The following is a 16,216-nucleotide window of genomic DNA, read 5'->3' as shown; positions in this document are numbered from 1 at the left end:
AATAATTAGCTCCATCTTTTGACACTTCTTCAACTCCCGTCCTTGCACGCTACACTGCTACAACAAAGATGACGGGGAGAAGACGCTTTCGAAGCCATGTAATTAAAACCGGCCACAAAACGGCGCATCCAGAAGCGAAGGTCAGATGACGACTTGAAGATGGTGTGTAAAACAATCACATTTTGACCAAAGAACCACCATTACATGTTATGTAGACCACAAGAAAGTGTTTTAAATTTAGAAAAAAATCATAATATTACCCCTTTAACGGGCCTTATAATCCGGTGCGCCTTTGGTATGAAAATAGATCTGAATAGACCCGCTCCTCGGCAGTGCGCCTTATTATCCGGTGTGACCTATGGTCCGAAAAAACGGTACTTATAAATCACTAATCCTCGCCTCCATAGCGAAAAATAAAGTAAGTTTCTCACAAGTATCATCCCTGCTAAACATGCTTCATTTAACACCGTAGGAGGATACAATAGCTAACTACAAGCTAGCGCTCCTCAATGTAAACAACTGCCATGGTTGGATCTACACCTGACATCCACTGTAATGATATAAAGTACAGGAGCGTATCTAGTCGATTCAACAATGATTACATTGATATTTTTTGTTATTTAAGATAATTCTTCAAGAGCAGCAACACTTGAAATACGCTATACTTTCTTAAATTTTACCAGACACATTAGCGCTGCTTTCGATACCGTCGATCATAATATTTTATTAGAGCGTATCAAAACACGTATTGGTATGTCAGACTTAGCCTTGTCTTGGTTTAACTCCTATCTTACTGACAGGATGCAGTGCGTCTCCCATAACAATGTGACCTCGGACTATGTTAAGGTAACGTGTGGAGTTCCCTAGGGTTCGGTTCTTGGCGCTGCACTCTTCAGCATCTACATGCTGCCGCTAGGTGACATCATACGCCAATACGGTGTTAGCTTTTGATGAGCTTCGTGCGTTGTGATGGAGATGTAATCAAACTCTCATCAGACACATTTTACCTTTGGCCTTGTAAGTATATTTATTGTAGCGGCAGTAACGTAACTGTGCTGCCGCTCTACACATGGAAAGACTCATGACACCGGAACCGGAAGCATAGGTGTCAGATAACACGGAGGTAAACACTGCCCTCTAATGGTCACAATGGGTAAGGGCGTACAACAGTACTACACTTAACACCCCCACTCGCTCTTAGCTTATTGTGGTACATTATTTTTGATAGAAAATAAAACAACAAAAACACATTTTGGTACACTATGTACTATTCTTGCACTTAAGTGCCAAACAAATACTGAGCAAACTTCTTCAGTTGTAGCTTAGTGACTGGTTTTGTCATCAAGTCAGCAATCATGTTGTCAGTAGGACAATAATCCAAACATATTCTCCCACTATTCACAGTTTCACGTATGAAATGGTATTTCATATCAATATGTTTGCACCTTTGCCGGTTTACTGGATTTCTAGCTAGTGCAATAGCTCCTTGGTTGTCATCGTAAATCTTGGTTTGTGCATACTGACACTTATCAATACCCTTGAGTAACTGTTGCAAATACATACACTCCTGTACGGCTGACGCTAAGGCCATGTATTCTGCATACACTCCTGTACGGCTGACGCTAAGGCCATGTATTCTGCATACACTCCTGTACGGCTGACGCTAAGGCCATGTATTCTGCATACACTCCTGTACGGCTGACGCTAAGGCCATGTATTCTGCATACACTCCTGTACGGCTGACGCTAAGGCCATGTATTCTGCCTCGCAGGTAGACAGTGCAACTGTCGGTTGCTTTCGACTCTTCCATGAAATGAGTGAACTTTTCTCACTTAAACTGGCACAAAACCCTGCGGTGCTACGTCTGTCTGTGACCTCAGATGCCCAGTCAGCATCACTGTGGACTATTAGACCAAATTCACCTGTGTCATCCTTTTTAAAATATAACCCACAGTCTGTTGTACCTTTAAGATACCTGAACACGTGCTTTGCAGTGTTCCAATGCTCCTCACTTGGCTCAGCAAAATGCTGGGAAAGTTTACTGATCACATAACTTAAATCTGGTCTCGTGCAAGTAGCCAAATAGAGCAAACTTTCCACTGCCTCTCGATAGATCCTTGGTTTCATTTTTACAGCATTTTCTGTGTATTCGAGTTTTGACTCGCACGGGGTCTCTCTGGCCTTACAATCTTGCATCCCAAATCTGGAGAGGATTTTGTTCACATACCTGTGTTGTGACATTGTGACTTGGTCCTCTGACTGTTTAAATCTATCCATAGAAAACTGTTTAATTTCCCTAGGTCTTTCATTTTAAATTTCTCAGTGAGCATCACTTTGGCATTTTTCACAACTTACTCATTGTTAGCAGCAATTATCAGATCATCAACCCACACAATCAAAATCAATTTTTCATTTTCTTTTTCCCTTGTGTATTGGCAGTTATCAGCAAGATTTGAATCAAAACCGTTTTCAGTGAGATATACATGCAACAGAGAATTCCAGTTTCGACCTGACTGCTTGAGACCATATAAGGACTTCTCTAATTTGCATACTAGCTTCTCTCCTTTTTTTGACTTTTTCTCATAACCTTCAGGTTGTTCGAGATAGACCTCACAGTCAATTGGTGCGTGTAGGTATGCGGTTTTCACATCCATTTGATGTAAAACTAGATCTTCCTGCACTGCCTTTTGCATGACTACTCTGACAGTTGTCATGTCAGCAGTAGGCGAGAATGTTTCCTCATAATCGATGCCTTATTTTTGGCTATAACCTTTTGCAACAAATCTTGCTTTACGCGTATCTGACCCATCTGTATTACTCTTGAGTGTATACACCCACCTACCCCCCACTGCCTTTTTGCCTGGTGGTAACTGGATGATTTTGAATGTATCATTCTCTTTTAGTGACTGCATTTCGTCATTCATTGCACTTATCCACTGCCGTGACCTGGTTGATCGTATGGCATCCTGGTAATTTTACTATAACATGAGTCTACACTAGTTACCAGCCTGTCTGCTGTGTCTTCCATGTCATATTCCTGTGGCCGCACAGGCCTTCTCCTAACTCTAGGCGGGTTCTTTCTTCCCTGACATCCAGCGCTAGACTGTTCACCTTTAATCTCAGAAACATCATCTTGAACACTTTGACCTAATACATTTCCCATTTTTTCATCATCATTTTCCTCATTGTCAAGGACCCTGGGGTGTACCTCTATGTCCTGATACTCAGTGTGTGGTCCATGTTTTTTTGTTTCTTTTTCGTTGACTGTCTTGTTTGTGAATTTCACTAGCCTGTGTTTTTGGACCTTTTCTGTGTCTGGATAATACACAGGATAAGCTGGGCTGTTCTTGTCGTACCAGATAAAACGACCCTGCTCACATCTAGGATCTAACTTCCCTTTCTCTTGTATGTATGCAAAGCACACAGATCCGAATTTCTGAAGTTTGGACATGTCTGGCTTCTTGCCTGTAAATAATAATAAATGATAAATGGGTTATACTTGTATAGCGCTTGTCTACCTTCAAGGTACTCAAAGCGCTTTGACAGTATTTCCACATTCACCCATTCACACACACATTCACACACTGATGGAGGGAGCTGCCATGCAAGGCGCTACCAGCACCCATCAGGAGCAAGGGTGAAATGTCTTGCCCAAGAACACAACGGACGTGACTAGGATGGTAGAAGGTGGGGATTGAACCCCAGTAACCAGCAACCCTCCGATTGCTGGCACGGCCACTCTACCAACTTTGCCACGCCGTCCCTGTGAGCATCTCATAAGGTGTTTTCTTTGTGCGTTTACTGTAACATCTATTTCGCACATTGGCAACTGTCTCTACAGCAAAATTCCACATTTTGTCTGGTAGTTTACTGTCAAAAAGCATACACCTGCCTATCTCATAGAGGGTTCTCCAACTTATCTCTGCCGTGCCATTTTGGTGAGGCGAATAGGGTGCAGATGTCTCGTGCTTAATCTTATTTTTGGTTAACAGTGCTTTGAATTCCTTGTTCGTAAATTCAGTACCATTATCCGAGCGTTGACATTTAATATCCCCAAAAGGGGCGGAGTCTGCTAAGAACCTCTCTGTGGTGTGTCCCGCATCACTTTTGCATTTGAGAAAATATACAGTCATGGCACCTGAATAGTCGTCCGTAAAGGACTGTGCATATTTGTGGCCTTCTAAACTTGGGGTTCTCATAGGACTGGTTAAATCAGTATGGACCAGTTGTAAGGGCTCTGTAGCCTTTCTGTCTGGCTCTCTATTTCTTGTCTGTGTGAATTTACCCTTTGCACATATTTCACACAGCTGTGCTGGCCTGGCTGCACTGCCTCTGATTTTCATACCTCTTACCACACCCATTAATTTTTGTACATCCTCATAATTGCAGTGGCCCAATATTTCATGCCAGGTTTACATGTCGTGGCACATATTGCATTTATCAACATTTTTCTGAACAGTTGGTAAGTAAAATAGATTACCACTCTCATGGAAGTCGAACCTGTCCCCTTTCTTGGTGATCATGTGGCTGTCTCCCTTCTTGAATGTCACTGTCGCTCCGTTTGTTGCCCTTGACACTGAGAAGATGTCATGTGGATAGGTTGGTATATACAATGCCTCCTGTAGCTGCGCTCTTTGTTGTCGTCCCTCGTTGTCGAGCAGATAGATCAGCGCCGTCCCTCTGCGTTGCGCCGTCCCACTGCACTTGGTCCCATCCGCCAGCTCGATAGAATGAGTGTCGGGCTGGAATGTGTTGTCAAAGCTCTTGAACTTGGCGATGTCGTTCACAATATGAGATGTCGTTCACAATATGAGATGTCGCTCCGGCGTCCATCATTATCCCTTTCTTCTTCACGTTGACAGATGCCCTCTCGTCTGTTGCATGCTTGGCCATGAAACATTGATCCCCGTCGTCGATGTCCTCTTCTTCTGCAACTTTTCTGGCTCCGTCTTTTCCCTTTTTCCTGCATAGAGACTCTGCGTGTGTGTTACTCTTGCAGTGACTGCACCACACTTTCTTGGTACACCTGGTTCTGATATGTCCTTTTTCTCCACATTTGTAACATGTGGCTGCCCCTTCCTTCAAGTGTGTCTTGGTGCCTTGTTTGCTTTACTTTGTGCTAGTCTTCATCATGGTATTCATCACACTGTCTGCAGGTCCGGTTGTCCTCATCTTCTCAGATTCTTCATAAACCCTCAGTCTTCTCTTGAAGTCCTTGAATGTCACATTGTCCTCATTTTGTGTAACGTGGACAGCCAGTGGTCTGAATGAGTCTGGCAGTCCATTCAAAATGGTCCTCATTTTGTGTAACGTGGACAGCCAGTGGTCTGAATGAGTCTGGCAGTCCATTCAAAATGGTGGCCACAAGCAGCCCGTCACTCATGTTCTCTCCTGCATCACGAAGAGCTGAAATTATATTCTCAGCCCTTATCATATAATCAGTCAGTCTCATTCCCTTCCATTTGTATGGTGGTCAATGAAGTGTACAGGTTTAGAATCCTGGGCTTGCTCTTTCCAGAATAATGTTCTCTTAATAATTGCAAGGCTTTCCTTCCATCATCGGCGGCGTCATGTCTTATCAATGATAGGCTCTTATCATCTAGTGCATTCACTAGTTGAGCAGAACAATCTGCATTCTTCGCTGGATCTGCAGCTATGGCAGCCTCGTCAGCAGGCTCTCTCAAAAGTGTGTCTTTTAGCTTCAGAATGTGTAAACGGCTAAGGAAAGGCGTTTCCCATAGATCATACTTATCTTCTGTTCCATCAAAGACAATCTGCTGTTGTAGCGTTCCTGCTCCGGCCATTTTCACTTTTATTCTTTTGTAGTTCACAATCTCCAAGACGTTGCTCAGGCTGTGGCTTGTAGAACCCTCTATTTTCGCGGGGGTCTCTCGGCGCCATCTTTATCCAGGCTCGTCTAGTAGCTTCTCTTGGCTAACAGTTCTTCTTACTTCTGTTACCTTGTTGTTGCTCTAGACTTGCGTGCCTGGTCCCATAACCTGATGAGCTTTGTGCGTTGCGGTGGAGATGTAGGTATATTTATTGTAGCGGCAGTAACGTAACTGTGCTGCCGCTCTACACATGGAAAGACTCATGACACCGGAATCAGAAGCAGACGTGTCAGATAACACAGAGGAAAACACTGCCCTCTAATGGACACAATGGGTAAGGGCGTACAACAGTACCACACTTAACAGCTTTCACTGTTATGCTGATGACACCCAACCCTACATGCCCCTAAAGCTGACCAACACGCCGGATTGTAGGCAGCTGGAGGCGTGTCTTAATGAAATTAAACAATGGATGTCCGCTAAATTTTTGAAACTCAACGCCAAGAAAACGGAAATGCTGATTATCGGTCCTGCTAAACACCGACACCTATTTAATAATACCACCTTAACATTTGACAACCAATCAATTACACAAGGCGACACGGTAAAGAATCCGGGTATTATCTTCAACCCAACTCTCTCGTTTGAGTTACACATCAAGAGTGTTACTAAAACGGCCTTCTTTCATCTCCGTAATTTTGCTAAAATTTGTTCCATTTTGTCCACTAGCGATGCTGAGATCATTATTCATGCGTTCGTTACATCTCGTCTCGATTACTGTAACATATTATTTTCGGGTCTCCCTATGTCTAGCATTAAAATATTACAGTTGGTACAAAATGCGGCAGCTAGACTTTTGACAAGAACAAGAAAGTTTGATCATATTACGCCTATACTGGCTCACCTGCACTGGCTTCCTGTGCACTTAAGATGTGACTTTAAGGTTTTACTACTTACGTATACAATACTACACGGTCTAGCTCCAGCCTATCTTGCTGATTGTATTGTACCATATGTCCCGGCAAGAAATCTGCGTTCAAAGAACTCTGGCTTATTAGTGATTCCCAGAGCCCAAAAAAAGTCTGCGGGATATAGAGCGTTGTCTATTTAAGTCCCATCTTAAAACTCATTTGTGTACTCTAGCCTTCAAATAGGCCCCCCTTTTAGACAAGTTGATCGGCCGTTTCTTTTTTGTTCTGCCCGTCTCCTTCGTGGAGAGGGGGGGGGGGCACAGGTTCGGTGGCCACGGATGAAGCGCTGGCTGTCCAAAGTTGGGACCCGGGGTGGACCGCTCGCCTGTGCATCGGTTGGGGACGTCTCTGCGCTGCTGACCTGTCTCCGCTCGGGATGGTCTCCTGCTGGCCCCACTATGGACTGGACTCTCACTATTATGTTAGATCCACTATGGACTGAACTCTCACAATATTATGCTAGATCCACTCGACGTCCATTGCACCTGTCGACCAGGGGGGTCCTCACATCTGCGGTCCCCTCCAAAGTTTCTCATTGTCCAATTGGGTTAAGTTTTTCCTTGCCCATATGTGGGATCTGAGCCGAGGATGTCGTTGTGGCTTGTGCAGCCCTTTGAGACACTCGTAATTTAGGGCTATATAAGTAAACTTTGATTGATTGATTGATTGATTGATTGACATGAGGTATATTTACATTTATCGGTATCGGAGTGGTATTGCCAAAACCAACCTGAATTTTACTCAATATCGGATTGCGAGAAAAATCAGTGGTATCGCACATCACCAGTGCTTACCCGGCTCCCTGGGATGACCGCAACTGGCTCCAAAGAGGTGCTGAGAGGTTGCCTTTTCAGGGCCACTTCCTCCTCTCGACTCGTGCAGCAAGAAAACCGGGAGAAAGTTCCCTCCAACGCCGGCAAAGCAGCCGTAACAGACATGCACGCGCTGGTTGCGCCCGACCCGCAAAGTTTCAAGCACTTTCCATCGCCTACGAAACAGCTGGCAGTACATAACGTAGCCGGGCCGAGGATCCGCTGCGGACAACAACGAGTCGAGGCGAACCAGCCCGATTAATCACAATAAGCATTTGTGGGCTCTTCTACACTGCATCCCTCCTGGCACACAAAGACCACTACAGCTTAACGAGAAGGTGCGTAGAAGCCTCCCGCTGCTGCGGACAAAGAGACTGCTGCCGATCTGCTCCCGCCTCCAGCGTGCACAGTGCGGGCTGACTCAGCGTACCGGGCGGCCAACGGCTTCCCGGACACCGCGGATGTCTGTCCCTGCTCGGGACGCCACACCTCTCCAGGCAAACCGAGGCCCTATGATGTGCGCTTGAAACAAAGGTGGGTGTAGTATTTGGATTTGATATAGTTAATTTTTGAGAATATTTGCTCGCACAGGTATTTGTTTTGTTTGCAACAGCTGTGCTAAATGAAACGTGTGTCCCAGGCTGGCGCAAGTCTTTGTTGACAGAAATGTTGAAATGTAAGATTTATTCTGCACATTTTTACAGCATTGGAAAACTTTAACAATGATTGTCTCATGTTTGTCCTCCTACAGAAACCATATTAAAACAAAAAATATATATTTTTCCCCAACTTTTTCCATTTTAGCACATTTTTGAAAAAGCTCCAGGGAGCAACTAGGGCGGGGCTAAAGAGCCGCGTTCCGACCCCCGCCCTAGATTCACCACTGCCTCTGCCCAGTGTAAAGTACAAACAGCCTCAAACACAATCAATAGATCAAAACTTTACTAAATGAGTCTATGGAAACAGAGAATGACATGAGGAACGGTATATGATATGATATATCCTACCATCAACTGTGAACAGTATGCAATCACATTAGAAAATCACAGAATGACATCTTAAAACAAGAATTTCCTGACAACAAAAGGAATCTCAGAGATATAATTAAGAATTTTAGACGATAACAGAGCGCTGGATCAAGATATGAAGGTCCTGCAAGAGGACAGCACCACTCTGAAGATTATATTTGATGAAATGGACCAGAATGCACAGAGTAATAATGTGATTTTGACCAGGATGCGCATTACCCCCAGATCCTATGCCAGAGCAGTACAGGGAAGAAAACCAGATTAAATGGATGTTGTCTCTACTGAGAAGCAAGTGGCTAACACCTGCAATCAATGGAAGTTAATGGATTCCACTGTACGGAAGACAACAATACCACAGTAGTCATCATTGTTAGGTTCACCAACAGGAAATTCAAATCAGCACTGCTGAAACTGAGAAATAAGATGAAGGGTAGAAATATGTACGTACATGAATGAGCACCTCACAAATTGTTGACATCGCCAAGAAAGCACAAGACATGAGGATGCAGGGGAAAATTCTGGGCACTTGGAGCGCCAACTGCCAAGTCTACATCAAGTTTAATGGAGGACCAGAAGCAACAGTTGTTGTTGTCAAAGACATCAGGATCTGGATAATTAAAGACCACAACGCTTCAAAAACATTGATAATGGAGGACATAAGTAGTAAACAAATATGATGCAGTATGAGGGACAACATATCTACAGTGCATTCAACGACAACGTTGCAAAGACTCACTGAAAAAGATGACCTGCATTTAGGAGCATCAACATTTATTGACATTCATGAAGAAACACTAAAGATTGCTGAAAAGAAAGATAAAGGTCTGGAATTTGAGAATGACATAGAAACAGATGTGACAACATTTTTTTTTTTTCAAACATAAAGGTTGCACAGGAAATCATTCTCTGCAGTCTAACACCCACACATTTGTGTTCCTCTCACATTAGGGATAATTATAGAGGATCAATGCAAGAGCAACATTAAATCCAACAAACTGTCAACTATTAATTTCAACAGCAGAAGCTCGTATGCAAACCACAACATCATGAAGCATTACTTGGAAGAGTTCAACAAACCCTTCAAAGTTATCGTTATCTCAAAAACATGGATCGATAATAAAAAAAAGGATTTGATTTTGATCTGGAAGGATATGAACTGAATTAACAGAACCAACATGAGTGGAGTAATAGTAGCAGTGTACATGGCGAAGGATCTGAACAATAAAAAGGTGAAAAATATATAATTTGCTATCAGTAATATCTCAGAAAGTATAACCATTGATTATATATATATATATATATATATATATATATATATATATATATATATATATATATATATATATATATATATATATATATATATATATATATATATATAAATATGTATATATATATATATGTAACACTTAAGTCAACTATTGAAATTTTTGCAGACTGGATTAAGGCAACCTTCACTGTGCCATGCATGTATGTAATATACAGTATATATACTATGTATAATATATTCATAAGTAATGTTGACAATAAACAGTGATCATCTCGCAGTTTTCACACTCTTAGACGGAAAACACGGCAAGAGATACAAAAAGACATTTCGAAGACTATGCAGAGAGAAAAGTATGAATGCTTTTAAGAATGGGACGGCGTGGCGGAGTTGATAGAGTGGCTGTGCCAGCAATCGGAGTGTTGCGGGTTACTGGGGTTCAATTCCCACCTTCTACCTTCCTAGTCACATCTTAAAACAGGTAGAAAAGTGCTATACAAGTATAAACCATTTATCATTATATATAAATGATAAATGGGTTATACTTGTATAGCGCTTTTCTACCTTCAAGGTACTCAAAGCGCTTTGACAGTATTTCCACATTTACCCATTCACACACACATTCACACACTGATGGCGGTAGCTGCCATGCAAGGCGCTAACCAGCAGCCATCAGAGGCAAAGGGTGAAGTGTCTTGCCCAAGGACACAACGGACGTGACTAGGATGGTAGAAGGTGGGGATTGAACCCCAGTAACCCGCAACCCTCCGATTTCTGGCACGGCCACTCTACAAACGATCTGAGAGATTTATCCGCAGCATTATATAAAGAGCATGGTTCAAAACGTTGAAAAAAAGTAATAACTTTTCGACTGAAAATGACAGTACAAAACCTACAAAAACAATCTAACTAGCTTTTTACAAGCATGTAGAAAAAAATATTACAATTATTAGACATGAACAAAAAAACACAAGAGCAACATCGGGCATCTTAAATAAATTGAGTACTTTATTTATTCATGTGTTTATGTTACAGATTGGGCACAGGAAGTTAACCAACAAATGCGTTGGAAATTGTAATGAAACAGAAAAGGGGTAAGATTAAAGAAGCTCTGCTTCTTCCGACTCCTTTTCAAACATGTTATAATTATAAGAAATTGGAAATATGTGATGCATCACACTGTGTCTGTATGTATGTCTGAAATAAACCAACACCATAACCATAACCATACGATACAATGGCTGCAATCACAAAATGCATAACTTTTGGAATCAGCTTTATGGTGATGGTGTCAGTCATCAAGCTGACACAGTAGCGCTACACCACGTTTGATCCAGTGTTGAGGGCTCTTGATGGTGGGCAAAATTATAGGAACGACAAAATTTGTGGAATGTCCTGTTGTAGAAAGGGTTCCCCTCCTCTCGCTGGTCTTGTAGAGGGGAGAAAGATAGCGACCGTCAAATTCATCTGGGATGTCTCTAGCTGCATGGCGGGGAAAAGAAGGCAAAGTAAATATAATAAGGACAGAAAAAAATAGTATTAGTAAAAAATAACATTACGCAAAAGAAAAACTGCACTTTGTTTGCAACTTTGCCTATCATCATCAATCCCTATGTGAGACAAAAAACAAATCTTTCACTTTTCTAAATGGTGAAAAATTGCTTGAGCTAAGAATGCACATACTGGGGATACGATTTATTCCGTTTATAAAGCCTTCTAAAAAACATGTAGTAGTAACAGGCACATTTATGATAACATATAATACTGCAGTATTTTGGTCCTTTTAAGCATTACTGTAACTTCTTTTCTGGGCCCTATGATTTCATAAAGTGCATAGCAACAAACACTCGTTCCATCAAGAACTTAACAACAGCAAAGAGGGCACTTACTGTGTTTGCTACTAGGAGCGGTGTTAGAGGCTGGCAAGTAGGATTCAAGCCCCAGATGTTTTTGAAGGCAGAAAACACTCGCACCAGTAACGTGGAGTACCGCAGTCCAACAGCTACATTTTTTGACCGCCCAATCACAGGGCAAATGCAAACTGCTTCTTAAATAAAAAGGTAACTACACTTTTGTGTTTATCAATTGTCATATTTATCAGTAACCAATTGGTAAGTAGGGTAGCACGGTGGAACAGGGGTTAGTGCATCTGCCTCACAATACGAAGGTCTTGAGTTCAATCCCGGGCTCTGGATCTTTCTGTGTGGAGTTTGCATGTTCTCCCTGTGACTTCCTCCCACTTCCAAAGACATGCACCTGGGGATAGGTTGATTGGCAACACCAAATTGGCCCTAGTGTGTGAATGTGAGTGTGAATGTTGTCTGTCTATCTGTGTTGGCCCTGTGATGAGATGGCGACTTGTCCAGGGTGTACCCCGCCTTCCGCCCGAATATAGCTGAGATAGGCCCCAGCACCCCCTGCTACCTCAAAAGGGACACACAATAGAAAATGGATGGATGGAATTGGTATTGTTATCTAATTAACATATGCTTTTGTTTTTTGCCCTCATTTTGATTGTAGTAATTGTTTTAGAACAATGTAGCACTTTGTCTATAATTTTAGAAAATGTCGTCTAAAAATCCCAACTGGCTATGGATAACAGAGTGAGTGTCTCTCTCAGCTGAGGTCTTTTTCCTCCGGCATCAGGCCTGCACCAAGGCAACAAAAGTGGTACAATTTGTATCAAAGGGGATATTGAAAGCCTATCACATGGTTTTCATTCCTTTTCACTAAAAATCATACATTAATAGGAATGTAACCGTACCAAAATCTCACGGTACGATATTATCACGGTGTTAAGGCTACGGCACAATATTATTGTGGTTTATGTCGGGAAAAAATTACTTAAAAATGCTGAAGTGTGTAAAATTAAGTGGCAGAAATGTTTGGGTAAACTCACTTACTGTAATTAAACAGACATAATGCTCAAATGTTCTTCTCATATTTATTACTGCAAAAAAATATTTTTAGGTGCAAACAATTGTGGGGCAACATCTACTGTTTCGAGCAAATATTTAAAATAAAAAACTCAACAGTTGATGTCTATAAAATGACAATGTAAACATCCAGTATAACAAGTGTATAACAATAATTTTCAGTTTTGTGTTTTTAAACTTTTATTTTATGAGAAACCGTCTCCTCTATGGTGGACATTTTAAAATACTGTTACTCAGACATGTTAACCAACAATTTAACTTTTAATAATGTAAATACCTTCCAAACTGTTGTTTAGCTTCGCTGGCTTCAAATATTTTTTGGTGACGGTTTATGAGGTGACGACTTGTCCAGGGTGTACACTGCCTTATGCCCGAGTGCAGCTGGACAGGCTCCAGCCGCCCCGCGACATCGAGAGACACGCGGTAGAAAATGAAGGGATGGATTGAGGATTTATCAAGTAGCTTTTTAGTTTACATGTAATGTCCGCCATGTACAGTTTATTCTTTTGGTGTTTTCCCTCCGTACGGTGCGCGCTGTGACCAGCTGGCTGTGTTGGTTTGAGACGAAAGTGGCGCACTTTGCTTTGCAGAAGGCAAACTTTCTTACCTCTGCCAAAGAGGTTATGTTTTCGCCAGGGTTTGTTTGTGTGTTTGTTAGCAACATAACTCAATTCTGATGAAATTTTCAGGAAATTTTCTACAAAAAATTCCACACCGCCACCTTGCAAATGGACTGTAGTGTAGTGCTTTATAGGTGGAATATACCCTATTACCTGCATTGTTAGCTGTATATTACTAGCAGTTTTCCACTATTTAAAATGCACAGAAAAGGGAAAGACAAGTTCTTGTCTCACACAAAGATTCTGGATGATGGGCATAGAAAAAAAAGTAGAGTTTTTCTTTAATGTCTTGGGAGTGTAATGAAAACTAAATATTGTGTGCTGTGGCTGTCTAAAAAACAGTATAACACCAGTGAATATTTGACATGCTTACTTACTTGGTTTTATCCAGATAATGGGCATCGACACAAATAGGATTTTGGGATATTGCTCGGCTAAAGCTCCACTGATGATAGAAACATTACAATATAATTATTTGAGGATTTACAGGTTGTCATCTTGGACTGCAAGGAATAATGAGAACCTGGTGTGGACAACAGTACCTTTCTTTGTCCCATCGAGCTCCATCAAGAAACAATCCATTAATGTAGACTCCATCTTCAGGAGCCGTTTCTGAATCATTTATTGGAAGAACCTGAATGACAAAATGACAACATCACACATGGAATGGCTAAACAAGTTCTGTCAAGTAGAGGAAATCTATGAGCCATTATGCTGATAACTCTGATAACTGTCAGAGATTAAAGGTATGTGTATTGACCTCAAAGTCAAAGCCCAGCTCATCAATTGGAATGTTATATTTCCTGGCATAGTTCTGTGTAGCCCCGGTTAAGAAGGCCTGGGTGAAGAAGAAGCCTGGCAGCCAGAACACACTGGGTTTACCAGAGTTATACCAATCCTATAAACACAGAAAATTAAAGCAAGACCCTAGACAGGATATCTTAGTATAATTTAATTGTGCCTCACCTGCAAAAACTTGAGCCTTGTCAAAAAGTCATTAACGTAGCTGCCCAGGGGCTTGAGGCTCGGGTACGAGCGTTTGGCCCATTTTTCTGGGACTTTGCCCACTATTAAACTATTTGCAATTCCCTCCAGCTCTGCATCCATCACCACTAAACCTTTGAGGGCCTTCAGCAAATTCTGAAGACTGACACGGATCGCACTACACAGCCTGGAGAGGGAAAAAGCAAAACAGTCAGAATAGTTACTTGCAGTAATTCTGTAAAAAGTGTTTATGTTCATACGTGTTGTAGCGCTCCATTTCTTGGACAAGCACAGTGTTCATGCTCTCCTTGTAAAGGACTGGGTACTTCAAGAGAGCTGCTTCAAGGTCAAAATTATTTGGAAGCTGGTGAAAAGAAATAAATGCAACAACACAGTTCATTTAAGGATAACAGAAGAAGTTTATTGTCTCTTCAGGTTGTTAAAACTCTTGTAAGGTAAGCACATGAAAATATATATTCATTCATACCTTAGTGAGAACATCATTGGCAATGTCATACAGTGCGTTGTCACTCCCAGAGCCACCCCCTCCTTTAGAGCCCCCTCCTTGAGTGAGCAGCAGTGAATCAAACAGCAGCTTGGTCCCCTGCAGATCCTTAGAAATGTCCACATTTTCATTCATCCCAAATATTTCTGGGTGCTGGCTGACTGGAAGCTCCTGATACATAGAAAAGGTATTCAAGTTTGGTTGAAAAGTTTAATGAACATGTGTGATTGAATATTTACCTTGATAAAACGCAAGTATTCTCCATAGACTGATTTGGGAGGTGTAACATAGTCACCACTCGGTGAGAAAGAATAAGAGGGTTTCTCCACCACATCCTTGTTGTAGAAGTCAGCCAACATTGTGTTCAGGAGGCGCCGATCCCAGTTGTCTGTCACGCGGCCTCCATAGTTGCATTCTCCCGTCAGATAAGTTATGGCCTCGAAGGGCACCTCATCATATTCGTTGATAAACAACTACACAGGGGGATACATTACATGCATTTAGATGTGTGTTATGGTTGCATTCTTATCACTGGGCGTCAAATGATTACCTGTAGCTGTCTGATACTTATGTGAAGGTCAGTTTCATTGAAGCCGTAAGGAATATTCCAGCCTAGTGGACCAAACGTCCTCCTCTCCTGAACAAGCGCATGGAAGAAGCACAGCCCATACAAGAGCTTTTCCCAAATCTACAGGAGAATACAGAGTTAGCCCAAGTAAAGGGACATGGATATAATATGTGACAAAAAACTTCTCAACAGTGCAACAAACTCACCAGTTCCTTATTAGGACAGTTGTTAAAAAATGTTTGGTCACAAACAGGATCCGACATGTACGACTGCAGTATGTTTAGTCGAAGTCCTGTCGGAGGTTCATTTGTCATTTTTACTCCATTTTGCAGTAGGGTCACTGGAAACTGGTAAAAGATTGAGAGAGAATGAGAGCAGTGTAATGGAAGGAGCACACCAGGGAGTGGCGCTGTGGTACATGTAATGTCTAGGTAGACGTGTCAATAAATTTACATTGAAGATAGCAACAATTTGTTCTTGAAGACCAACAATACATGGTGTCAGAAGTGCTACACTCATGAAGAATTAAGTTTAACGTCTGTGTGGACCAGTTCGACCACTTTGTTGAAGTTTGGTGTATGAAGGTGCATCACGACAAGGCTAAAACAGGAGGTTAATCCCCTGCCATACAGTTTTAGTCGACGAGATAAACTAACCCGCCGTCAACTCTGCACTGCTGAAATGGAGCAACAAG

At 41.9% G+C, this 16,216-nt stretch overlaps 1 protein-coding gene across 1 annotated transcript in view; it reads right to left on the bottom strand.

The window, feature by feature from the left end:
- Positions 1–10,936: 10,936 nt before the first annotated feature.
- Positions 10,937–16,216, bottom strand: part of LOC133653891 (dynein axonemal heavy chain 12-like) — a 71,831-nt gene continuing 66,551 nt past the window's right edge. The window contains 10 exon segments of the mRNA XM_062053708.1: positions 10,937–11,391; positions 13,843–13,910; positions 14,008–14,099; positions 14,226–14,363; positions 14,432–14,636; positions 14,710–14,813; positions 14,937–15,125; positions 15,194–15,427; positions 15,505–15,642; positions 15,729–15,869. Coding sequence (XP_061909692.1) covers positions 11,201–11,391; positions 13,843–13,910; positions 14,008–14,099; positions 14,226–14,363; positions 14,432–14,636; positions 14,710–14,813; positions 14,937–15,125; positions 15,194–15,427; positions 15,505–15,642; positions 15,729–15,869 — 1,500 coding nt within the window. The 3' untranslated portion in view covers positions 10,937–11,200.

The sequence above is a fragment of the Entelurus aequoreus genome, linkage group LG07 (assembly GCF_033978785.1).
Source record: "Entelurus aequoreus isolate RoL-2023_Sb linkage group LG07, RoL_Eaeq_v1.1, whole genome shotgun sequence".
Classification (NCBI taxonomy): Eukaryota; Metazoa; Chordata; class Actinopteri; order Syngnathiformes; family Syngnathidae; genus Entelurus; species Entelurus aequoreus.
This window is presented reverse-complemented; position numbering and strand designations above follow the sequence as displayed.